Source organism: Sminthopsis crassicaudata, chromosome 3 (assembly GCF_048593235.1).
Source record: "Sminthopsis crassicaudata isolate SCR6 chromosome 3, ASM4859323v1, whole genome shotgun sequence".
Taxonomy (NCBI): Eukaryota; Metazoa; Chordata; class Mammalia; order Dasyuromorphia; family Dasyuridae; genus Sminthopsis; species Sminthopsis crassicaudata.
The window spans coordinates 301,049,414-301,076,842 of NC_133619.1; the positions used below are offsets into that span (position 1 = coordinate 301,049,414).

Below are 27,429 nucleotides of genomic sequence, written 5' to 3' on the forward strand. Positions count from 1 at the left end.
AAAGTTGCGAATTCTTCTGCAAGTATCACTTAGGATTTTCCCATCTGGTGCATTCACAGGAGTATGAAAAAGCTAGAAAGATGTTGAAAATTCTCCTCTTATTGACAACATGATTTTTGGGGGGGCTGAGGCAATTGGGGTTAAATGACTTGTCCAGGGTCACACAGCTAGGAAGTGTTAAGTGTCTGAGATCAGATTTGAACTCAGTCTTTCTGACTTCAGAGCTGATGCTCTGTCTACTGCACCACCTAGCTATCCCAATAACATGACTTTTTAAAAGTTTTTCTTGGCAACTTCAAGTTATGTCCAAACTATAGTGTCATTGTTGTTTGTTATAGCTCTTGATTTCCTTTTTCAGAGATTCCTTTACAAACTCTACATCTTTCACTAGAAGTGTGCAGCAGGCATTAGAAGATAGGGATTGTGGCAAACATAGTAGAGAATGACAAATTATTATATGGCCTTTTTGTCTGAGTAGAGTACTCAAAATATTTACAACCTGATTATGTTGTCCTTTGGAGAACACTAGTTTAATAGTCCCAATAACTTTGTTCCCTTTTAAATTAGATCATTTAGGGATTAGTAATCTCCCCCATTAGTATGTTCTATAAAATTAATAAAGGTTTAGACATGGTGGTCTTGGTTATTTACCATTAAAAATTTACTAAGTTTGGGATTATGCTTAGTAGGACTTTCTTACTCAAGTCCAATAGCCTGACATACATTAGCATAGTTAACTTTGAACAAAACTGGGTACTTAGTAAGTAAGTGGTTCTATTATTCTTCCATGAGAAAATGTACTTTACTCCTTTTTAAAGATCAGAATCAATTTTTCCTCTTTTCTTCCCCCTACATATCTCCCAGTCTGTACTTCATGTCATGTATTTCTAGGTGTGCTAAATAAGTAGGATAGGAGCCTTCTTGAGTTTTCTTTTACAAGAAGAGATAACTCACGGTGAAGACTTTTCATTGATTCAAAAAATATTAAGAACCACTATATATAAAGTTGCATGTCATCTGTGGGGAAAGGAGGGAATATAAAAATAAATAAAATATAGCCCCAACCCTCAAGAGATTTATCTAGCATCATATCTGGATAACTATACCACAGATCTACTATGGAAGTCAAAACTGTAGGGAAAGACTTGTTGCCAAAAAAAAAAAAAAAAAAAAAAAGCAGAAAAAAACCTTTTTGTGATAGGCTAATGTTAATGAGGTATATGCAATGTAAAATATGAATCATTTCACTGACACAAGAAAAAAAATAGACTTTCATGGGAATGTATTTTTTGGTAGCAGCAGACTTGTACACAAGGTATTTAGAGCCCATTACAGTAACTCAAAGCACAATGGTGGTGTTGAGATTCCTGGACATTAGATGTTTTCTTTGGCTGGTTGAGAGGAGAATAGAAGAAAGGCAAATTCTTCCAGCGGTAGTGCTGAAGAAGTCTTTGTTGGGGATCTTTTGAATAGGACTGGAAAATTTTCAAGTGGTCTTTTGAAAAAAAGTTTGAAGATTTTTCTATGATTTCTCTCAATTTGTTTTTCAGGAGGTTAAGACTTCAGGGGACAATAGGCAGGAGGAAGGGATGGAGATTCTGGGTTGCAAGGAAGGACCCCCTTTGTGACTAATCCTTCTGGGTCGAATAGATAAGATTCATCTCCAGCACTCAGTCCCTGTATATTGCTGGTAAGAATATACCAGGAGTGTGTGAAAAAAACATGCAAGAACTTGAGTAAAGGATGAGGACACAGAATATTAGCCTGGTTAGCTGGACATCTTTCTGGCTATTTTATTTTAAAGGATTTAATATTTGTTTTTACTATTATTGTCATTACCATTACAATGAAAAAAATGTCCCCTATCCTTTAGACTCCAGTTCATCTTTAAAGTGAAAAATCTCAACTTAAGAGTTTCTTGTTGGGTATTTCCCTTTTTAAAGTAGATCATTAAGTGTTAGATTAGATTAGAATCTTGCTTTATTTTCATTCAGTAAACTTTTATATAGGGCCTGCTGTGTTGTGTGCAAGGCAATGGGAAGATAAACAGAAATTCATATTTTCAATTGTGAGATGGGAATCTGGGAAGACAGCACATTGAGAATGAAGTAGACCTTGACATAAAGAGAATTTTCAGCAAACAAAAATGAGGACAGGATTGTATTCCAGCAGAGAATCAGGACAAAATGTTGGAATAGTCAGTGGTTCTATTTGAAGTGTATAGGGTATGAAAAAAAAAATGAAATAAATTGAAAACTAGTCTGGAAGTGGATTAAGTAAGGTTTTAATTTTCAGGCCTAGTGAGTTTGGTTTTATTTTAAAGGTAATATGGAAGCCCTGAAATTTTTTTTAATTAAAAAAGCAACAACTATGCATTAAGGAACTATTTTGGTTGCTTTGTAAAGGAATTGGGGAGGGGAGAGACTATCAATTAAGGAGATCCATTAGGAAATTATTGTTATTATCTGAACAAAAGGTAATGAGAGCACAAAATAGGTGAATGCTAGTATGAGCAGAAAGAATTTGGGCAGAAGAGAGATACTGTGGGCAGCTCCATGGTTTAGTGGATAGACTGTCAGGCTTGGAATCAGAAAGACTTGTATTTAAATCTAATAGTCTCAGACATTTATTGTGATGCTGGGAAAGTTACTTAATTTTCTTTTTGCCTCAGTTTCCTTATCTGTCAAGTGATGAAACTTTACTTTAGTTCACTTTAGCTGTTGTGAGGATCAAATAAGATATTAATTGTAAAGCCCTTGGCACAGTACCTGTTACATAGTAAGCACTATATAAATGTTAGCTGCTGCTGATATCGTTGATGCTGCTGTTATGAAAGTTGAAATCAGTAGAAACTGGATGTGACAGATAACAGAATGAGGTTTTAAGTCTAGTGGGTAGTGATAAAATTTATAGAAGTATGATTTTAAAATAATAATATAAACAAATACTAAAATAATGGCTGACAATGCTAGTCATATGAGAGAAAGTGTTTCCTCATCTGAGAGTTCCTTACACCAATCAAATCACAGCAGGTCCCTTCTCTTCTTTCCTGTCCAGCTGAAAACATTGGTTTTTCTAACCTTTTACAGAAATGTTTTATGCTCAGCCTTTCCTCAGCTACTTTGAATAATCTCCTGAAGTTTAAATATCTTCTTTACATTACTCTCTTATTGAGTCATTTAGAATTACAGTGCCTTAGATTAAAAATTTTTTTTTCTTGTAGTCTTCCTAGAATAGGGATCTAGGTATCTTTGATTTTCCTCAAACATCTCTACTTTTTACAATAGAGTTATCTAGGCCATTCTTAGGTGTTCCCTGTTCTTCCTTCAGTCTCTGGCAGTTTGTCTGAATCCATCCTTCATTGGACTGATTTTGTTTTTAGTAGAGACCATTACTCATTTCTGCATCATAACTTATGGGGAAATCAGAGGGTATAAAGCAACATCGGGTGCAGCTTTGTCCAACAGCCTGTGGGCAACTCATAGTTGGCACATGTAGGTTCCCAAATACGAACTTGCAAATACCTATATCTGATCACAGTGCCCAACACAGAAAATTACACATCCCCCCCCACCATTTGCTTCCCCCTTTCTCTTTTTCATGCTCTAACTCAAAGTGCAAATTCTTCTTTTTTAAGATTTAAAGTTTTCTTTAAGATTTAAGCTTCCTTGGGAACAGACTAGGATGATGAGAATATATTTTTTATCTCATGCATTATTTGTTACATTTTCCTTTGAAATCCCAAAGTGTGTCCCTCTAGTCCTAATCAAAAAATATGACCCAAATGTTCCTAAATGCTCTCATAGTTTATTCATTCATTTCAATACAGTAGATCTGCCCTTTTCTCACCTTGTCCAAGATATCCTGCTCTTCTCCGCCCCAACCCTCCCTCCCCTGTTCTTTTCTTTTCCTTTTTCTCATTCATTCTAATTCTAGAAGTTCTGGAATCTTGCCACATCCCTTACCAAGCAAGGCCAGAAGGTAATGGGAAGCTATGCCCTCAGTTTCCCTTTTCACCACCAGATAGGGTATCAGTGGTTCTTGCCCAAGCCAGCTTCATTTTGGCCCTGCTGTCCAGCCTAAATAACTTTAACAGCAATGCTTTTATCATTATTATTATATTTCAACAATAATATTCACTTAAAGCATTTATTTATTTATTTTGCTGAAGTAGTTGGGGTTAAGTGACTGGCCAGGGTCATATAGCTAGGCTTGTTAAGTGTCTGAGATCAGATTTGAACTCAGGTCCTCCTGACTTCAGGGCTGGTGCTCTATCCACTGCACTACCTAGCTGCCCCTATAATATTTAATGCACCAGTTATAAAAAGGATTCTTTTTGCTTACAAATACCTAGATTTGAAAGATTGATATTTATGATGCAACTCTGAAAATGTAATTCAATTTGTATAACTCTGTAAAATTTATAAATTTTTAAATTAAAGCAAACAAGATAGTTCTTACTCTAAGGAACTTACATTATATTGCTTTGCTATAAATTTGCTTCACTTTGCCAAAAAAAAAAAAAAAATCTTTTCTTACTTAGAATGATCTCAGAAAGGAATGAGCAACTTTGTTACATTGCCAGAATCAATATTGGGAGGAGGATCTCAGGGTCATCTGGTCTAACTCTGTCTCTGCATCTTTCCAGTAATTGCTTCTCTATCTGCCCTCTGGGTCCCAGCAGACAAGTCTAACAATGTGACAGCAAAGGAAAGTAGGCTGCAGTTGGGGAAGGGTCGAAAGACCTGGATTCAAATTCTGATTCCTTTGTTCCTGAGGGACTTGAGGCAAATGATTCAGACCTCCTTTGGCTTCAGTTTCCTACACCTTGCAAAATGAAAGAGTTAAATTGAATTATCTCTTAAGTTGTCAAAGCTCTAAGGCTATTATATTGGCAAACACTTTAAAAGTTATCATACATCTTAAGAGTTTTCTTTGACCAACTTTTTCCCTAGATATATTTTTTTAGCTTATCAAAGCCTTTCCTAAAATGTGAGAAGTGACTCAGAAGTATTCAAGAAGGGACTATGAGTCAGCTAAGTAATGCATTGGACAGAGTGCCGGGCATAAGAGTCACAAAGACTCATTTTCCTGAGATCAAATCCAGCCTCAGACACTTACTAGTTATGTGACCTGGGTAAACTGCTTAACCTTGTTTGCCTCAGTTTCCTCTTCTGTAAAATGAGCTAGAGAAGGAAATGGCAAACTATTCCAGTATCTTTGCCTAGAAAATCCCAAATGGGGTCATGAAGATGATTGAAAACGACTGAACAACAAAAATTATATCTATATCTATATCTATCTATCTATCTATCTATCTATATAAATATCATTAGATTGTAAGCTCTTTGTACACAGGCACAAAGTTTGACCTCCTTTTGTGTCTCTAGTGCTTAGAATAGTGCTTGGCATATATTAGACCTTTAATAAAATTTTATTAACTTTTTGATTGACATGCCATCTCATAGGAAGGGAGGCTTCTGAGTGAAGGAGAATGGGGAGAACCTGGAGGTGGCAATTAGAAACAAGGAGTATTCCAATCCTCCTTTGCCTCAGAGGGGAACTTCACCAAGCTGGGTTCTTCTTGTAGGATTCCTACCATTCATCACCTTTGCACCTACACGTGTGCTGCTGAACAAAGGTGGAGAAAATCACTCAACCATTCTAACTAGGCCCCCTTCTGTTACACAGTCTCCACTGGGCCCTCATCATGGCGAGACAATCCTAGTGCACCTCCACTCCCGACTCACTATCCCATTCCCCACTGAGGCTCTCCTAGATCTTCTCATCTCTCTTCAAAACTCCAAGACTTCTCACTCTCAACTGAAAAGCTTTCCCCGTGTTTTACAGGGGGGGGGGAAGCTATTTGCTCTTGAGCAGTTTCTTCTCTCCCCTTTTCTTCATCTCCTATCATTCAGATACCTTCTGCCTTCTCTTCCTTCCCCCATCTCACATAATGAAGTGGCATTATTCCTTGCCAAGGCTAAACCCTATTTCTTCAAGTATCCCATTCTATCCCTTGTTCACCAACAGATTGCCCTCTGTCATCTCTGCTATTTCTTTTATTTTTAATTTCTCCTGGCTCATTAATTAGGACTTACAAATATACTCATGTCTCCCCTATCCTGGAGGAAAAAAAAAAAAAGGATCCTTTTATCCTTCTATTTCTGCTAAGTATCATCCTGTCTCTCTTATGCCCCTTTGTTCCTCTTTGTTCCTGTCTTCCAAATAAGACTTCCTCTATAATAGATAGGTACTTTCACTGTCTTTCTTCTTACTAGCTTTTTAACCCCTTACAATCCAGCTTGCCATTCATCATGCCACCAAAACTGTTCTCTCCAGAATTACCCATGATCATCTTGGTTGCCAAATCCAGTGCCCTTTTCTTGCCCTTCATTCTGCTTGACCTCTCTGAAGCTTGACACTATCCACTGATCTCTCCTTTATACCCTATTCTCTAGGTTTTCAAGAAATCAGTCTCTCTCCTGCTTCTCCTCCCCCCCCTTTCTTACTTGCTCCTTTACTGGGACAGCCTCCAGATCATGCATTCTAATCATAGGTATCCCTCTGGGTTCTGTCCTTGATAGTTAATCAATTTATATGGGTTTAATTACCATCTCTATGGCCATGATTTTCAAATCTATTTTTCCTGGTCCATACTGTTTGCTGACCTCCAGTCTCTCGCATCTCCAATTACCCCTCAAAAATTTCAATCTGGATTACAGTATTTATCTTAAATACAATGTGCCCAAAACAGAACTTATTGTCTGTTCCCTTAAACCACCCCCCTCCTGCCCTCTCTATTCCTGTAATAGACAACTGACCATTCTCCCAATCCCTCAGGCTCATAACCTAGTAGTTATCTTTGACTCCTCGCCATTTCACCTCCCACATCTAAGTTGTTAAATAAAACATATTGATTTTTTTTCTTTTTAAAAAATTTATTTTTAACATACATTGCTTTATGAATCATGTTGGGAGAGAAAAATCAAAAGGGAAAAACCATGGGAGAAATTAAAAAAACAAACAAACAGAAAAAAGAAGTGATTAAAACATGGGTGGATTTATTTTCAGTCTCTTTCTATCTTTTTCTGGATGCAGATGGCATTTTCTGTCCAAAGCCTATTTGGATTGTTTTGGATCATTGAACCACTGAGAAGAACCAAGTCTTTCACAGTTGATCACCGCACATTTTCACTGTTACTGTGCATAGTGGTTCTGCTTGTTTCACTGAACATCATTTTGTGCAAGTCTTTCCAGGTTTATTTATAATAAACTTGTTCTTTTTTTTTTTTTTGTAGAACAATAATATTCCATTACCTCCATGTACCACAACTTGTTCAACCATTCCGCAACTGATAAGCATCTACTCCTTTTCCAGTGCTTTGCCATCATAAAAAGAGCTGCTATAAACATTTTTGTACATGTGGGTCCTTTTCCCTTTATGATTTTCTTGGGATACAGACCCAGTAATGGCACTGCTGGATCAAAGGATATGTATATGTAGAGTTTGATAGCCCTTTGGGCATAGTTCCAGATTGCTCTCCAGAATGTCTGGGTCATTTCACAACTCCATAAACAGTGCATTAGTATCCCAGTTTTCCCTTATCCCCTCCAACATTTATCATTTTTTTTGGTCATCTTAGCCCATTTGAGAGATGTTAGGTAAGCCTGTTGATTTCAACATCTCTTGAATACAACCCCTTTCTCTCTTCTGACACTGTCTCTACTCTAGTGCAGGTCTATATCACCTCAGGCCTCGATTACTGCAGTCACCTGCTGGTCATTCTGGCTCCCTCAAGTCTCTTCCCTCTCCAATCCATCCTCTATTTTAGTTATTAAAGTGATTTCTCCTAACATGCAGTTTTAGTCATATCACCAAGCCACTCGATAAATGTTAGTGGCATCATATTGTCTTCCTAATCCGATACAAAATTCTCTGTTTGGCATTTGTGTCCTTCCTAATCTAGCTCCCTTCTTCCTACCTTTTCAGCAATCTTGTACTTTCCTCCCCATCATATTCTCTTCCATCTAGTGGTATTCTTGGATCTTCCACAAATAAGATGTTCCATCTGGGCTCAGGGCGTTTTCTCTGGCCATCTCTGCCTGTGGAATACTCTCCCCTTTTCCGCTCTGAATTCTGACTCCCCATCCCATAAATCCCAACCAAAATACCCCTTTCTATTGAAAGCCTTCCCTAAACCTTCTTAATTTCACTACTTTCCCTCTTTAATTATTTCTTATTTATCCTGTGATAGCTTGTTTTGTATAGATTTATTTTCATGTTGCCTCTCCTATTAGATTGTAAGCACTGGGCGCTTCATAATCTAGTATACTTCCTTTCCTCCCACTTAAAAAGATTTTATAAGCTATACATAAGCAAATGATGAATAAATGCAGAAACAGCATGTGATAAACTTAGTTATATTTGGAGCTTAGAACTCTCCATCAAACCACTGTCAAAGTATTTACAACTGTTAGCCTTTTCCTGCAAAAAAAAAAAGCTGAGTTTATTTTGATTTTGTAGCTTCTGCAAGTTAGGCCAGATTTAGAAATTGTGATCATTATTTTAAAGGTCATTTGAAAGATTTATGATATTTGTGAGATTATATACATACATATGTATATAATTTCAAAAATAATATATATATATATATATTATCTCACAAATATAATTATATATAGACACACACACATAAATATATGTGTGTGTATGTGTGTAACACCTCCAAGTCTTTTGGCTGTTGGGAATAGGAACAAAAAGTTTCTGAATCTAACTTTGCAAGTCTTTCTGTGGACTGTTTTCACTGTCAGGAGTACATATAGATATTCAAAACCTTAAATAATGTCCTGTTTCAAGAAAAAATAGCATCGTTGAATGGAATGAGTGATGGAACTTGCCAAAGGACTTGGTATGAATGTTTTCTGTCTTTGATCCTTCTCCCCACCCCTTCTTTTCTTTTATCCCCTTCTTCTCTTCTGTCTCATTTCCCTTCTTCTTCTTCCCTTTTCTCCTCTTCCTTCTTTTCTTTTCCCCCCTCCCCCTTTCTCTTCTCTCCTTTCTCCTTTCCTCTCCCTTTCTCTCCCGCCATCTCTGTGTAAACTTGTCACTTAAGTCTTCTGAGGCATGATTTCCTTTTTTGTAAAGTAAGAGGTCAACTAGAATTCTAAAATCTCTATAGCCTTCATATCTGGACTTCTAATCCTGGTTCTTTCACAATAAATGTCTATAATTGATGAGCAAATGTAATTCACAGAAACATCTGAAGCCTCTAGTATCACACACACTTATATGAATATTTTTAATCAGCTTCTTTCAAACCTTAGGTCACAAATTTATGACTAGTCTTTCCCACTGAGAGCCAAGTCCAGTAACTTCTTCATAATGACAGCAGCTGATCTTTGCTTGATTCCAAAGCCCAGTACTGTGAGCCTCCTCCCTGTGAGAGAGATAATGTAATTCCAACTTTCTGGTGACTTCCTAGATGATGAGTAAAAGTATAGTTGATAAATTGACTCCAAGTGATACTCAGAAGTATCACATAGCTACTTTTTTTTTACTTCTGTAAAAGATTCCATTTAGTATCACTGAAACTAACTTAGATAGAGGACAGGTGGGATAGAGTGCTGGGCCTGGAATCAAGGATACCCATCTTCCTGGCTTCAAATCTGGCCTTTGATACTTCTTAGCAGAGACCCTGGGTACATCACTTAATTCTGTCTCAGTTTTCTCATCTGCAAAATGAACTGGAGGGAAAAAAAAATTTGGTAACCTACTCCAATATCTCTGCCAAGAAAACACCAAATGAGGTCACCAAGAGTTGGACATGACTGAACAACAAACCTAGACTGAGGAATGCTAAGAGCCAATATTTATGCAGCCAGATCCACATCTCATCTTAGGCCTGTATGGGTAGTGTATATGTATATGTTTGTGGCTGTGTTTTATTCACATGGTTTCTAAAATAAACACATCTTTGTCTTCTCCATCAACACAGAATATATTTGTTCCTTGGGTAACCACTTCCTGCTAACATCTTTCCGGGGCATATCCCAGATGACATCAGTTTCCTATTTCTAAATGTATTATTATTGAAAATTTGCTTTGGGTCTTTAAAAAAATGAATAATTCCTTGCATAGGTTATGCATAATTCAATAAAGGAATCTTTAGGTATCTAATCTGTTGCTTTCTATTATATCTAGAGTGCCCTGTAAAAAATGTGTTGTTGTTGGTAATGGTGCAGTTTTAAAGAATAAGACATTGGGGAAAAAAATCGACTCCTATGATGTAATAATAAGGTAAATACTTTTTTTCTGTTCTGTTTCATAATGCTTAAGAAAAGTACAGTTCATCACTTGCATATTCCCATAAATAGTGATCTTTACATTTTAAATACTAACTGCTTCCCATTCATTGGTCTCCCAAAGATTTGCTGTAATACTTACAATTTTGGTAATTTCTAAAATGTAAGTTATCTTCCACCTTCACTAAATTATTGTTATTCATTTTTGTACAGTGAGACTCTTTCTATGGGTATAACAAATTATGTGTAAAAGAAATTTTAAATAATATTATTCAATCTCCCCATTCCCATGTAGGGGTTAAAGTATTTAATTTAGACATTTTTTGTGCAATATTTATATTTATTTATCTTTAAAATGTCAGATTTCATTAGAAATATTCATTTGGCAAAATGCTATAATGTATAATTTGAGGATTAATGAAATAGCAGGGTTTTTATTGTTGTTATTGTTGTTTGAGGCAAACTGCTTTTTGGCTATTAGGTATTTCAGATTTTAAGGCTATGTAAAGTTTTTCAGCAACAAGGATAGAAAAAGATCCTCATAAAATCATAGTCATATTAATTGGAAATACTAATTTACTAAGCATTTGGATCAATTAAGGTTTACTCTATCTAAATACATTTTATAAGTAAATTCTTCCCAATTAAACACATTCAATTTACATGTGATGTTGGAAGCATCGGCTAAAATAACTGGGTAGGGGTTTCCAAGATTTAAGTGTTTCCAAATGTAAAGTTAATGACTGTAGATTTATCAAAATTCAATTTATACCTAAACAAAACAATATACCTGTTGCATTGAACTAGTGTTTGGCTCCTTTTGGATTTGTTTTCAAAGAATGGTTAGGTCTTTCTGACTCCACATCCAACATTAGATCCATCGTCCCACCTAAGGCTGGTTTTCCTCTCTCCTTAAAAAAAGGGATGGGGAACACTTATGTTCTATGCTCATAGATAGTTAAGTTTGAAAACAAATCCAAAAGGAGCCAAACACTAGTTCAATCCATGTACCCACATAGATTATGCATTCTTGTAGGGGAAAGTATGCATGTTTTAGGATGGAAAGGGAAGAATGGTGGACCATGGGGTGGTTGATAAGAGCTCTATTAGTAAGTGGGAAAGAGCTGAATGGATGACCTTTTTAAAGCCCTTTCAAGTATAACCTTTCTTTGTGGTTATGATTTTCTACAAATCATAAAGAAAGGAACCATGGATTATAGAGCTAGAGCCCAGGACTTCATAAGTGAGCTAGCCCAACATCTTGTTTTATAGCATCCATTATAGCACTCCAAGCATTTTTCCAAGCATATCTGGAATGCCCTTCCCCTTCATCTTCTCTCAAGTCCCAATTAAAATCTTAAATTCTACAAGCTTTTCCTGATCTTGCTTATTAAATTTAATGTCTTCCTTCTTCTTTATATAGGCTTTTTGTTTGCTTTTTTTTTTTTTTTTGGAGGGGGGGAAGGAGGAAGGAAATAGCTAGTAGTGCAATGGATAGACATGTAGTCTGGAAGATCTGAATTCAAATCCAGAAAAGACACATACTAGCTGTATAATCCCAGGCAAGTCACTTAACCCTGTTTGCCTCAATTTCCTCATCTGTAAAATGAGCTAGGAAAGGAAATGGCAAACTGCCCCAGTCTTTGCCAAGAAAACCCCAAATAGGGTCACAAAGAGTTGAACATGACTGAAAAAAAAGACCAAAAAACAACAAACTTGTTTTTACACAATTATTTGCCTGTTGTTTCCCCAATTACACTGGAACTATCTTTTATCTTTCTTTGAATCTTCAACCCTTAGGACTGCTTGGCACATAGTGGGTGCTTAATCAGTGTTTTTACACTGACTGACCAAGGAAACTGAGCCCTAATCATAAACCATAAAGGTGAGATTTGATCTGACCCCACAGCCAGTACTCTTTTGTCATATCACCTTTTAAGCACATGAGTAGTAATCTCTCCTGGCCCTTTAGATCACTTTTTAGAGAAATGAAAATATTCAAACCCTATTTGAACATTTCAGACAAAATTTTCTATATTTAGAGCTTGATCCTCAATAAGTAGGCTCAGTATCAATTTGAAAATTAAATGTCTGAAAATGTACATCCCAACCTTCTATAAGGAAGTATCAATCATTAGTCACATTCAGCAGGTTAGATTGGCTTTGGGAGTCACAGAGATAATTACTTTCCTGTGGAAAACAATTAAGGGACTTCCCAAGACATTATTCAAGAAATGAAAGATTGTTTTTTAGCTTGAGAAGTGGGGGAAGATCCAGGCTGGCTTGCCTGTAATTTTTTTTTTTTTTTTTTTTTTTTTTTTTTTGCTGAGGCCATTGGGATTAAGTGACTTGCCCAGGGTCACATAACTGGAATGTGTTATGTGTCTGAGACCAGATTTGAACTCAGGTTCTCCTGACTTCAGGGCTGTTGCTCTATCCACTGCGCCACCTAGCTGTCCTTGTAGTTTTGTAAAGATCCTGTCATTTTGAAATTACTTCATGATGTGGTAAAGGTCAAGAATAGTTCTCAAAGACATTGAATTTCCCCCACAGAATAAATGATGGGCCTGTCAGAGGACACGAAGAGGATGTTGGGACAAAAACTACTTTCCGGATTTTTTATCCAGAATCTGTTTTCACAAACCCAGCGGACAGTGATCCTGATTCTGTTGCTATTCTTGCAGTCTTCAAACTTCATGACTTGAAGTGGCTATGGGAATTGCTTAGTGGCATCACACCAGTAAGTTGGTCTCAATTTTTAAAAAAATTATTATTTTTGAAAACAATTTATTTTTTTAAACAATGTTTTTGAAGGCCAGTTTAAATTATTTTGCTCTCTTTGTTTTAGAAGGTTAATCATTTTTGGAAGAAACCAGCTTTAAATCTAATCTATAAACCTGAAAAAATCAGAATCCTAGATCCTATTATTACAAGAATAGCTGCTTTCAACATGCTTCATTTTCCTACTACTTTTCCCAAAAAGGAGGTATGGGCTTTTTCACTTATTGTTTTAATAACTTCAAAATCAAGATATTTTTTATTTTTAGGGATAAAAGAAGGGCTTTGTGCAAAAGGATATATGTATAGAAATATATGCACAGATATGTATGTATGTGTGTGTGTGTGTGTGTGTATATATATATATATATATATATATATATATATATATATATATATATATATATATATGTAATATAAATGAATGTGTGTGCACAGATAACGAAGTCCCACCTTGACACCCCTCCCTCCCCCCCTAGTCAGCATTCTCAAAGGCAGACTTTGGGCCTGCACGACAAAATCTGAAGAAGCTTTGATTATAGACTGGAAATGGGCTGTGTGCTTCTTAGCTAAGGAAGAGCTAATCCAAGACTAGCTAAGAAATGGTGAAGTGTCTAACTAATGGTTGGCACTCGGGGGTTACTTCTGAGGAGCTTATGGCACCTTACAAAAGCTGCTTATTCTTGGGGGAAGGGTATAGACAATCTAGATGAACGGAAGGAATGCCCATGTTGATAAAGTGATGGATCTTTTGAAGTTTTGAAATAAGTATGGACTGCATAATCTATTCTCATGTAACTGATATATTTTTTCCTTCTTTTTTATTTTATCTTTTGTCCTAATTGTTATAGATTAAGCTAAATCAGGAGAACAGAGAGAGCTGAAACTTTTAGAGTTGCCCAGAACCATATTCATGAGTCTTAGGTTCATAGATCTAAAAGGAAACATATCTGACCCAGCCCCTTCATTTTTGCAGATGGGGAAACTGAAACACAGGTATTTTAAGGGGCAGAACAAGCTGGTAGACAAGTCAGAAGTATGATTTGAATCCAAGTCTTCTGGAATCAAAATCTGGTGCCCTATCTTCCCCCACTACTCTGCCTCTCATATTCTCATAGGCAACTCAATAAAGAGAGCACTGGGCCTGGAATCAAGAAAAACTGAGTTTGCATATTGCCTCAGACATTTATTAGCTCTTTGATTCTGGGCAAGTCACTTAAACCCTTGTTTGCTTCAGTTTTTTGAACTGCAAAATGGGGATATTAAAAGCACCAATATCCTAACTTATTGTGAGGATTGAATAAAATAATATTTTAAAAGGTTTTGGCATTTAGTAGGTGCTATATAAACATTATTGTCATTATCATTATTCTTATTGTTGTGAATAGTGTTACATAAAATTGCTTTAGAAATAGTGATCAAAACAATCTTTAAAGATTGAGGTCTACTTTAAAATCTCTTATTGACTGTATCTTATCCAGATTCATTTGTCAAAGTATCAGCAAAATAAACATCCATATGGTTTGCTTTTTTTTTTGTTCATCTGTGGTCTGGTAAGGAGAAAAAAAAGACTATTTAAAACTCAGCTACATACAATTAAGGTTAATTAAAGATGTTAACTCTAATTCAGGCTAACAGTTTAAAAATTAAAATGCTTATTGATTATGGCATCTTAATGGCAAAAGATAAGTTGCTGACTAGGTGGTCTGTCTTACCAGCTCACTGAAGGATTTTTTATTGATTTCTCTCTTCCCTTATTGAACTAAATTAGGCTTCAACAAACATGGACAGTGCTACCGACTTGAAATATAGATTCTGTTGTCTATTATGGTATAGCTTAAATAAATGGATATGGAATCAATAAGAAGACTTAGATTTGAACCCTAGGCTTCAACTTTTTCTCTGTAATTTGAATAACTTTGACCAGATGGTCCCTAATGTCTCTCTCCCATCTCTAAAACCTTATTGTTGTATTATCAACAGTGTGGGGTGAACAAAAGTTTTGCCCAAGGATGCTGGATTTTAAAGTCTTCTGATACCACTTCAGCAGACAGAAGAAGTGAACTTAATTAGCAAGAATAAGGAATCCATCAAATGGCGTTTCATTGTCACATACATCTTCCTCATCCCCAACATAACAATCCCTGAAGCCTCTCCAGCAAGAGCTCTTAAGTGACTGGAAACATGTACATAACATATTATTTTATGTTATATGCACCTTTTTTGTATGTATACACATTTGCTAAGAAGCAAAGAAGAGGCATCTAATATTGAACTTAACTTTATACTACACTGTTTCCGGTTTCCAGAAGTGGGGGCTGTGACCTTGACTCCAAAAGATATGCGATCATTCAGTGGAGGATGGTCATTTAGGACGATGGGTCGCATCACAGCCTCCCTGTGATAGCCACCATGGGATTTGCTTTAACACAATCACAAGTAACTTTATGTTCTAACAGGAGCCTACTCTACACACACTCCACTAGTTCCCTACTTCCACTAGGTAACCAGGTTTTGCCTCTGGAACAGTGATGGAGTGATGAAAAAAACAACAACAACAACAAAAAAAACAACCTACATTCTCCTTTTCATATTGTTTGAGATAGGATGAGAAGGCATGGATGACTTGAAATATCCACCACAGGTCTTATTGCTTCCATATTGTTTGCTTTTTTAATCTGTATTCTGGTAAAGGGGAAAAAAAAAAACTTAGACATTTTGAAACTTAGCTATTTACAATTAAGTGTTTATAAAACATTTCCACTCTGTAATTTGGGATGCCTATTTGTAAGTAATACTCGAGGAGAAAGAATTAATTACTAAATGTGTGCCTCTTCTCAGCTTCCCTATTTCTTACCATCATCTTTCTAGTCACCTAGGTTTGCATCATTTTGGTCCACATACTTACCTCCCTCCCTTACATATCTAATCAGTGAACACAACTTGCCATTTCTCTCATCACTCCTGTTCTGTCCACTAACATAGCTACCATACCTTAATCCAGACCCTCATCACCTGTACTAGTATAGTAATTTAGCTGCCATGATGATTTCCCAAAGTGCCGATCTGACTACATTATGCTCCTATTAGTGAACATCTTCAGTCCCCTATTAAGCCTAGGATCAAATATCAATTCATCTTTGTCTCATTCTTTTTAAATTTGTATTTCTGTGTTAAGTTTTCCAATACATACAATAGCATATTTATACAATTTGTAAATAAGTAAAAATATACAAAGGGAAATAGTGGATCAGTTTATATTTATCACTGATTAGAATGCATCATCAAAAAAAATCTGATCATGCTAATAATTGTTTAGTTAATAAATAAGTTTTAGTGCTAGAGTCATAGCTTTTGAGATAAGAAAATTTTCCTGTCATATATAAGTAAGCGTCCTTAAGTAGTATTACTAGAGATCCTTCTAAAATAACAGAAGCAACCAGAATTCTCTTAGGTCATTAGTATGGCACATTAACAGAAAAACTCCTTGATTCATTGCAAAAGAGGAAGTATATAATACTTAACAAAAACATCTTCCTATATTGTATTCACCTTTGAATACCATGACAGAGAAGTGACTTATAAATACTGAAATGTAAAATAAACTTTGCAAGAGTATGTCTCTTCATACAGGATCTGTTGGAGAAATTTTCTGAAATTTAAATTAAAAGGACATTTCTCTACAAAATGAGCAAATTGTATGTGATACTGGTAACTTTTTTTTTTTTTTGATAGGCGATGATTGTCACATTCTGCCTTTCAAATTGTTTTGGCTGTAGAGTCTTCTCTGGAAATCCAATATGTTTGCAGAACTAGTGTAGAGTGTTAGTTCTCCTTAATAATTTATCAAAGCAGTAACATTTAAAATTTCTTTGAATTGTAAAAATGTGGTTTTAAATTTCACAAGTTTTGTATATTGCAATGCATATTCACAGGTTTTGCAAATGAAAAGTATTTTCATAAACTAGATAAACTATTTTAGGAACACAATGTTAAATAATTAATTTGCTAATTACCTATTCATTACTATCAACATAGGGTTACACAGATCCGTGGTATTTCTCTAGCCCAGAAATGTATCCTAAAATAGTTTGGAAATTAGTTCTATGGGATTTGAATTCTTCTAGGTGAATATAATAAATTATATGTAGTGCCCTTAATTATTTAGGATGTATTTAATTCCTTTGTGGCAAATTTTTTGTTGTTGACAATAAGATTCTTCTACAATAGAATGCTACTGTTATAGACTTTCCTTGAAAGTTACAAGCCTTTTCTGTTCTCATTGCTTTTAGAAACCCAAACACCCAACAACGGGAATCATCGCCATCACACTGGCATTTTATATATGCCACGAAGTTCACTTAGCAGGTTTTAAGTACAATTTTACTGATAAAGATGGCCCTTTGCACTATTATGGAAATACAACTATGTCCTTCATGAGCAAGGTAAGGAAGACATGCCCAGTCCTCTTGGGACATGGATTAGGAGAGAGAAATGTGGTTAGTGAGAGCAGATCTTTGCATGCCATTAGGCTGCATTTTCTAAGCCTTGGATTATGTATTTTCAAAGCTCTGGAATTTCCTTTACACAGTAATCTCAAGGTTATGATGTTACAAGTTTATTACCAGCTCTGTAGACTAGGACAGCCTTACTATTCAGAAATTCTTGAGTCAAAAGTCACATTCTAAAAGCTGAAATCTGTCCAAACTTAATTCTTCTGCCAATTTAATTTGTTGTTCTGTAGCATGAGATAACAGGAGCTCTAACATTATCAACATCAGTCTCAAGGGCTGAACCAAAAAAGCTACACTTTAGCTGAGTCCAGTATAGATGCCCTTCATGTCATTTCCAAAACTCTCTAAAAGCCAGAGAGTAAGTAACCTTATTTTGTGGAGATCTGCCTACTTAGTTTTAGAACTGTGGATAAAGTGCTAGGTCTGGATCAAGAAAACTCATCTTGCAAGGTTCACCTAGCCTCGGATATTTAGTAGCTGTATGAAAGCCTATTTTTGCCTCAGTTTCCTCATCTGTAAAATGAATTGGAGTAGGAAATGGCAGACCTTACCAATATTCAGGAAAACCCCAAATAGAGTCATGATGGAAATGACTGGATTAACCTTTGATGCTGGTTATTATTGTGTGCAATACTATTTTAAAAACAAACAGACAAAAACATTGGATTTAGAAACAAAAGATCTGTCAGCCATTTGAATTTGGCTTACTATCTTATCCAGATATGTTTTTGTCTATTTCTAAAATAATACTGCAGTGATTCATTTTTATGAGATCAAATCAGGCCTCACACCTACTAATTGTATAATCCTGGGCAAGACACTTAACCCTTAACAACAAAAATATATTTAAATGGGAAGTAATCTCAGAAATGTGCCCCTCTATATCTTGTATATATGAGGTTGTTTATATTTTGTCTCCCCCATTAAAATGTAAGCTTAGTAAATATCTTAATATCCTCAATGCTTAGCATAATGCCCAGTCCATAAAAAGAAATGACTAAAAGTTTATGTTGACAGTCTCCAACATGACTTGAAGGAGCATAGCACAGTAAATTTGGGGCTAGAGGCTTTGAGTTCAAATGGTGAGTAATTATTATTTATGTGATCTAGAACAAGTTAATTTCTCTGGTCACAGTTCTTTCTCTATAAAATGAGATGGGAATGGATGGGGTTAGATTAGTTCTAAGATCTGTTATAAATCTTGAGGATGTAATGCTTTTTTCCATTTCTATTAAAATTCTTCACTCTTTTTTTCAGCCTGGACAAATTTTTTTTAAGGGAGCCATTTGACCAGGTTATTGTTAACTAGTTTTTTCAGTCGTGTCTGACTCTTCCCTGACCCCATTTGGAGTTTTCTTGGCAGAGATACTGGAGTGGATGGTCATTTCCTTCTCCAGCTCATTTTACAGATGAGAAAACTGAGACAAACAGAATTACACAGCTAGGAGTGTCTGCTCAGGAAAAGGAGTCTTCCTGATTCCAGACGTAGTGCTCTAACTACTATACCACCTTATGGTTCCTTAGGCAAACTAAGTTAAGTCCTGACCAAATTAAATAATTAATTTTATCCATGGACTGAATTAAAAAGGTGAGTTTAAAGATGAAATGAAAATAATCGAGTAAAAATAAAAAAAAAAAAAAAAAGATGTATATCCTTTTAGAAAAAGTATAACTTTTTATTATTTTTTGATATAAACATTAGAGACTGAGGCAGAGGTTTACTTTTAGACCTTCCCTTGTATTCTGGCAGACATGTAAAATTTTTGATTTGAAAGGCAACAATTTATAATTTTATTTTTTTTTCTTTCTTTGTCTTTAGAATGAATACCACAACATTACTGCAGAACAGATATTCTTAAAGAACATCATAGAAAAAAACTTCGTTATTAACTTGACAAAAGATTGACCTTAAAAGACTCTAAAGAGATTAATATTTCATCAGTATTTTATTTTTTTATAAATTTTGAGTTTATTTTTTAAAATATCAAGCTACTTCTGTAAAGCATGTTTTTCAATTTTTGTATAACTTAGGAAACGTTCAAAGACTGAGTCTGTTATTGTCTGCTGGTCTAGATTTAACAGAAATTGCATTCTGTGAATATATTTAATTATGAAAATTACAGTTAAGATATCAGGACAAATGTAGACTATCCTGAAAATTCAATTTTTAAAATGAAAGAACCCCTCAATTTTCATCTGGAAGAAGTCTATAAATTTGTAAGGATCAGGAAAACTGGGTGGCCCAACTATTCTATTTAAACAGCCCAAATCAAATGAAAATTATGTTCTGAAAGTTAAGACTACCTAAGTAGAATTAATCCAAGATAAGATGGGCCTGAATATAGTCAGAGCAAAGGAAAGAAAGTTTTATGTTTATGAAATTATAAATTTTTATCTAAATCATCTGGAAACTTCAATTTAATTGCAACCTTTGTATCTTTGACTCAGTGAGCTGTGTTTTGGCCTGAATAGCCTTAACTTTTGTCCAGTTATCTGTTTAATCTCTATTATAATTTTTCTCCTCCAAGCCAAACTTGATCATGGAAGGTCATCACATAGTGCATTTCTGCATCTGGAGAAGTTAATTTCATTTTGTAGTGTAGGTCTTTAGAATGAAATAGAAATTAAGTTTTCAAAATTGTAAATGTAAATTATAAAAATACTTGAATGAAAAATACTTGAATAAAAACTGAGTACAGTTCTTTTTTTCTTAAAAATGTTGTAAAAGCCATCCTATAGACACTTTGGGGGATTGCCTCTCTTGCAACAGGTTGTCTCTAATCTAGACAATTTTTTTTTTCCCTCCTAACTGATGTCTTAAGAGTCTTTGCTTGAAACATTCCATGCCATAAACTTCAAGACCCAAGCTACCTTCAAGTGGACTTCTTGGCCTATCTGGTTCCTCACTACTGATGATATTGTTGATAGGAAACCCATTAAATGCACTCAAATAAAACCTTTAGCCCTTCCTATTAAAACCCTTGGCTTTTATCTGCATCACTGAGCTGCCCTGACCCATGGACAAACTAGTTAAATCCATCCTGAACTAGTTTCGATGATAACTTGGCCATAATTTGAGAGTTAGCTGTGGACCATCAAACCCTTTCTTTCTTTGGCTGTGTGATTTTTAGGATTCTCCCAGCTTTATCCTGTACATTAAAAGTGAATCTGTAAAAAAAGACCTACAGCTTTTAACATCCTAATTGATCTATCTCAGTATCCCCTAAAATGGCTGCAATAAATGAAGGTTAATCTAATAATTTACATTATTTACCTCTCTTGAGGTTTCTGGACCTCTTACATAATTTTTCACTTTCACATTCTTCCCCTTAGCCACTATTCATTCATTTTCACTACCATACTTTCTTGTACCTTTTTCCCCCCCCTAAAACAACTACCTCCTGGTCACTGTAGTCCATAGCAATCACTCTTCCTTAAGCACTGCTTTTTTGTTGTTTACTTGCTACTCCAAAACCCTTCAATGACTTTCCATTGATTTACAGAATAAATTCAGAACTTAAATTTGAGAATTCCTACTGAATTTAAATACCCTATGCTTCCCCACTTTAGTATTTTTATTCATTATCTTCTGTCCTAAAAATGTCCTTCCCATATCATTAGTTCTATCAATTTAAATTCTTTTATGCCTTTCTTCATAATTCTTCCCAAATTCTCCTCCCTAAGTTACTTCTACTTCCATAATTCAACTGTGTTTAAGACTTTTGTCTTAGCCTTGCATTTCTATTTTATGTAATTACCTTCCCTTTTATTAGATTGTAAGCTTTTTGAGGCAGGGACCAAGTCTTCTTAATCTGTCTTCCTGGAATGATTTGCATAGTAGCTGCTTAATAAAAGCTTATTTAAATTAAGAAATAATAGTATTAAATACATCTATCCTTATCTTAAGGTTTAACCCTGTTCTCTAGGATATCAGTGTGCTCAATTTCTTTTAATATTGATTTGTATTGGGGCAACTAGATGGCGCAGTGGATAACACAACAGCCCTGAAGTTAGGAGGACTCAGACACTTAACACTTGTCCTAGCTGTGTGACCCTGGGCAAGTCACTTAACCCCAATTAACCCTCAGCAAAAAAATAAACAAAAAAACACAAAACCCCCCATTAATTTGTATTTCTATAAAGCTGGTTTATAATGAGAAAATTTACTCAATTTGATCATAATCTATAGAAGAAACTCAACTTATATATCATCTTTCCTTTAGGTCACTGAGGATCAGGATGAAAACATACAAAAGAAAAATTAAGGGATAGTTCTTCACTTTATCAGCTTTAAGTGGAGCTTCCTGCCCATCCTCTCTTCCAACTTTTATAATTATTTTAATATTAAGGAGACTAAATATGTGCTTGAAACATTCCATGCAATAAACTTCAGCTCTTGACAAGCAGTTTATAATATACATTTCTCCACCCTGTTTGGAAAAGGGGAGAAAATGAAATCAGGAATTATAAAATAAATAGTGAGACTGGGAAGGGGGAAGTTATAAATGAAAAACTGTTTGGAGAGTCACTGTTTTGGGATACAACAAACTAATTTAGAAAAAGGATTCTAGGAGTATATCATGATGATGATGAGCAGAATCCCCATGAAGAAAAAATATTTCATCCACTCAAACAGATTTAACAGTAGCAATCAATAATATAAAAAAATACATTTCATAGATACCTACCACTTCAATAGGCAGCGTAGGCAGCGTTCAACATCCTTGTTACCTCTTTTGAACACACACTAGTAGAATTCAGGGGGGCAGAAGATTTAAAGAGATTTATAGATTAAAACAACGGGGAAAATGGAGGAGAGTACAAAATTCCTTAGTGTCATGATTCTCATGGCTCACTCAATGACAGTATTACTGAAGATACAGGATAAATTTCAATTCAAAACCAAAAATACCTGTGAATATACCAACTTCTCCAGTACTTTAACAAGCTTGAAATCTCTAGTTTGCTTCTGCAAATAAGAGAGGAAATGGCAATATGGCAATTCAATTCACAAGTAGGATATGAGATAAGGTGGCTGGGCTTGATGTCATTTCATGTCTAAAGCTTTGAGATGCGCTGATTGGGAAATCTTTGTTTTAAATGTCAAAGTGTAATGCTTTACTTCAAAAGCTAGATAAGGATCTATCTTTTTCCATGAAATCCCTTAATTCATGGAAAATGTGTATTGTTACATATGCACAAAAAACAAAACAAAACAAAAAAACCTTTCCTGACTTTTCGCACATGAGCAACTGGGACATAAATGGAGAAAGTGCCAGGCCTGGAGTTAGAAAAATTCATCTTCCCAAGTCTAGCCGTAGACAGTCCCAGCTGGGTGATCATGGGCAAGTCACATAACCCTGTTTGCCTTTTTCCTCATCTGTAAAATGAACTGGAAAAGGAAATGGCAAACTTGTCCAGCATCTGTATCAAGAAAACTCTAAACAGGATCACAGAGTCATATATGACTGAAATGACTAAACAAGAAGAGATTCTGATGTATCAGGACATATCCTCAGTCTTATGAAAAGTCCACCATTTTCACAAATAACTTGAGCATGATATTTACATAATTTATTAAAAACAACATGAACACATAGAATTCTATTTATACAATCTAAATTCTAGCAACATATACAAATACAGAGTGACTATAATTCCATGCTGAGGTAAGAAAAGTACATTCTGGGAGAATTGTCACTAATCTTCAAACCATTCTCATTCCTCAAAAAATATTTCAATGAAAATTCTGCTTCCACTTTTCCCAGTGTCAAAAAGAGAAAATATACCATGGCAAATAAAACAGGAAATGGTGCTGAAGCTGGCTTAAAAACTCTGCCACCAAGGTAATGGCATCCAATTCTTAGACTGTCGCAATTTAGGATTTCACGTTGGAGCCAGACTAAAGACAAGAGCAGAACTATCTAGGCTTGGGGTATTGCTTCAGCAAATTCACTCTCACAAATTTATAAATTTATAGAGTGCCCCATTTCCCTTCTAGACAGTTCTTTGTTTCCACATAACTTGGGTATTCAGGCAACACAATGGGTCTTAATTTTTAATCATTCTTTCACCTCTTATCAGAAAAACCAAAGCACCGACATAACCTGATCTTAGACTTCTCACTTCTGTCACAAATCCTTTATTTGAAGATTTACTTTAGTTAATTAACCGATTTTTAAATGAAAAGTGCAAATAGTGAAATGAGGAATTAACAGTATTAGACCTGTATAAAGAATGGTATCTATGTGAATTTATAGCACTAAATAGTAGAATTCACAAAATTTTGGCTTTCACTGTGCTGGTTCTCAAAAGATCAAGTAACAGCTAAGTCAACGTGGCTATGTTAAACAGACCAACATTTACTATTCTAGTAGTTAACTAGACTCTAGGCCTATAATTATATTCACACAGTCTTGGTCTCCATGGAAATGTGACATTCAAACAAAATATTTAAGTATTTAAAACTTATAAATAAACATATTGAACAAGAAATCCAAAAGTTGTCTGGCTAAAAATGGTGTGTTTGATTGTCTCCAAGCCACATATAGATGTAGCTGTAACAAACACACAAAGTTGGGACAATCCATTATGAAATTACATAAATGAATTATTTAACAGAAACATTATAACCCCTGCAACCCCCCATACTTCCCCCAGAAAGTTTTGGATCAAGCCAACCCAGTTCTTGAATAATAACCAAAACAATGCAAAAAGTGTGTTTCACCACAAACTAAGGAGACATTAGAGAATTATCTTATAGTTATTATGAGGACAGCCTACTGGCAAACATCAATTTTAAAAAATTTCCAATATAAAAGTCTTAAAATCTGTAGCAAATAAAAAAACAGTTCATTTGTTTCCCTGTAAGCTTTTAAAGAAAATAAAACAATTTTTAAAAAATCAAGTGTATACCTCACTACAATGAGGAAAAACATGGCAAGTTTAACAGCTCAAAATGTAACCCTAAAAGGTTTTTTTATGTGCACAGTTCCAGAACTGAGTCTCTCCTCTTTATCCATAGCAGAAAGGATTAAGTTGTGATACATTCATCTTTTCTGCCTGAAAACGGAGAATTTAATTCAGTTATGTTTAGCTATACTCATATTTATGTTTACCAATATCTATGTTTTCTACTCTAAATATGCCCAAGCTATATTTTGGTACCTCAAGTTAAAAATAAATAAATTTTCCTCATGTTTTCTGTTTTAATAGTCACTTATAAGTAAAGTTAACATAGGAAAGTAAACTTTAAATTATAGAACAAGTGACATACAATATCCTTTTAAAAAAAAAAAAAAAAGCTTTTTTAGTCTGGACCTATGATTTCATCTGTATAAGCAGATAACTGTGTGGTAAATAAACTCGCTGGGGCCAGTGAGATGGCAATTTGTATCTTTAAAATCTTAGCGTTGGTTAGAGCCAGGGAACAACAACTAAACAAAAATGTTAAGTGACTTATCTAGGGTCACATCTCAACCAGAGCTGGAAGCCAGGCTACTATGCCAAAACAAAATCTCTAGTACCCACAATCCTATTGCTTAAATATTTGGAAATGTTAAAAAAAAAAAAAATACTATGCAGTTTCACTGGTCTGTTTATGAAGACGTGATAAGAATGTGACTAAATCCAAAAGCTGAATCACAGAACTGGACTCACGCGAGAGACAGATAGAAAAAGATGGTGGCTTTTTCTACTTTTACCAAGCCATTCTGCTGTTCAAAAAAAAAAAAATTAAAATTAAAATTAAAAACTTAACAAAATGCGACAATGATTTCTGTTTTTCCCTAGTGTAAGCCTTGGCTTCAAGTTAAGAACATGTGCTACAATGGGGGAAAACACGGTCAATAAATATCAATTCAGATAAAATTGCATCCAATTAAATGTGACACGCAGTTCTATTTCAATATGCCAAGTGTCTCAAGATCTGAGTTGCAGTTCTAAGTCATTTTAAGACAGTAAATAGCTTAGAACTATACTCAGACCTCTGGGAACCTGTGTCTCCCATGATAAGATACCATTAATCTTTCCTTTACATTGTTAGAAGGGGACTGAAAAAAAAAATGTTATCTACTAGAGAATGTCATATTCTGCCATTTAAAAAATCAAGTTTAGAACCACTGATCAAACTGGGAGGTGGGAAGCTATGGGAGAGTTGACTGACTTGCCAAAATCCAAAAAATACACATTCCTATACAACTTAAAATGTACTATTTCTGAGTTGTGGTCTGTGCTGATATATTTCATTCTGATGAGAAAACATCAACTGGGGTCCTGTTAACTTTCTCTTCACCATCTTTTACTCTTCTCTCGCTAAGTCTTTGACAAACATTCTGATGCTCCTGCAACTATGAATGAGGGACAAGTTTTTCTCAACTATAAAGCAGTTGTTAAGCCAGATAGGGTCTATTACTCATCAAGCTGCCCAAGAAGTACCCACTGAGAATGCTCAGAAGAAAGCCCCTAAGAACACCAACAGTCTTGGCTTTGGGCCATATGAAGAGGAAGCTGGGGGGGGCAGAGGGGAGGAGAGGAATGGGGAGAAATTACTGAGGGTGAGTGATAGATTCTATCTGCCATTAAAAGCTTTTAAAGCTGTAGGTTTCTCCCTAAAGGTTTAGATCTACAGGACAATTATGAAAAGTAATTTATGGAGATTATAGAATTATAACATTTAAAAAAATAAACACAGAAATAATAACATGGGAACTTTCTAGAAAGGAACTAAAAAATGACCATTTCCACCTTTGCGTGTAAATCCTAAGAACTTCAAGCCATTCACTATAACAGTACCATTAGCAATTATTGCTAGTAAGGCTTACAGAACCATTACTTTAAGTTCATTAATGTACCTGCAGCATCAGTAATAAATATTTCATCTCAGTGATTTTTAAATTCTTTGAAGTGCATCTGAGAAGCTCTCTTATGACTTAAAGAATATCACATTTTACAGTAGTAACAAAACAAAATATGACATCATGAACAGGGAAGCATCAACAATTGTGTGGTATATATCTTTAAAGCAAAACAACCAGATTAGTAATTTCCTGTACCTCAGTTATGGTATTTCCCCCCCAATCTATTCAGTGATAGGTACTGATAGACTTTTTCATATATTATCATGACTTGTACAAAAATTTCAATGTGCTTTAAAAACGATGCTCTAGAAAAGGGGCATCACCTTCAAAGGATTTCTTTAAGAACGCCCCCTTCTCCTTCCCTGGCCGCCCCCGACGCTTCCTCTTTGTTTCCGGCTGTGTGGAGGGTGCCCTGTGGTACCTGGTACATCATTTCATCGGGGGCACTCAGTCCCGGTTTCCCTCCCTTTGGCGTGTCGTACTCTGCATGTGTTGGAGGGCAGCCATCAGTCCGAGAGAGCTTGCTATACGTCCCCACTCCCGTGGGGGCTTTGTTCCCTGAGGCCTTGAAGGTGGAGGTGGAGGGCGCTGTGCCCGAGGCCGCGGGATGTCCCGACATGTCCATGATGATGGGCGTGGCGTATTCCGGCCCGGTAATGGGCAGCGGTTCGGCGTATGCGTGATACACTTCTGGCACCGGGGAATTGTAAGGATCAAGGTCAGCATAACCAGCTTCCTTTCCTTCTTCCGGCTTAAATGTCGATCTCTGATGAAGCGTGCCAACGATGCCTCCCACCAAGGGTTGAGCGTATTCTGTGTGACAATGTAAAACAGAAAAGATGAGGTATGGCCATTATCCAAAAAGCAAATCATCTGTGCTGTCACAGAGCTGATGCTAAAAACAGCCAGTGCTCTCTACAGCCTCTCCTGCACCATCTTCAATACAGTGAAAGCTTCCCAAAAAGGTGTCATGA

At 35.5% G+C, this 27,429-nt stretch overlaps 2 protein-coding genes across 7 annotated transcripts in view; one reads left to right on the forward strand and one right to left on the reverse strand.

Annotated features, from left to right (window-relative positions):
* ST3GAL6 (ST3 beta-galactoside alpha-2,3-sialyltransferase 6) overlaps window positions 1-25,192 on the forward strand; it is a 93,897-nt gene extending 68,705 nt beyond the window's left edge. For 5 of the 6 annotated variants that reach the window (XM_074300993.1, XM_074300997.1, XM_074300995.1 and 2 more), the window contains 5 exons: window positions 10,205-10,300; window positions 12,859-13,045; window positions 13,154-13,291; window positions 17,376-17,528; window positions 19,417-20,286. In XM_074300993.1, coding sequence (XP_074157094.1) covers window positions 10,205-10,300; window positions 12,859-13,045; window positions 13,154-13,291; window positions 17,376-17,528; window positions 19,417-19,503 — 661 coding nt within the window. In that variant the 3' untranslated portion in view covers window positions 19,504-20,286. Of the gene's footprint in view, window positions 1-10,204; window positions 10,301-12,858; window positions 13,046-13,153; window positions 13,292-17,375; window positions 17,529-19,416; window positions 20,287-21,820 lie in introns of those variants that run through there. The other variant, XM_074300996.1, reaches the window with a different exon arrangement.
* The window catches only part of DCBLD2 (discoidin, CUB and LCCL domain containing 2), a 101,590-nt gene continuing 97,317 nt past the window's right edge, over window positions 23,157-27,429 (reverse strand). Inside the window, exon 16 of the mRNA XM_074300992.1 lies at window positions 23,157-27,268. Within this exon, the coding sequence (XP_074157093.1) occupies window positions 26,781-27,268 (488 nt within the window). The 3' untranslated portion in view covers window positions 23,157-26,780. The remainder of the gene's footprint in view (window positions 27,269-27,429) is intronic.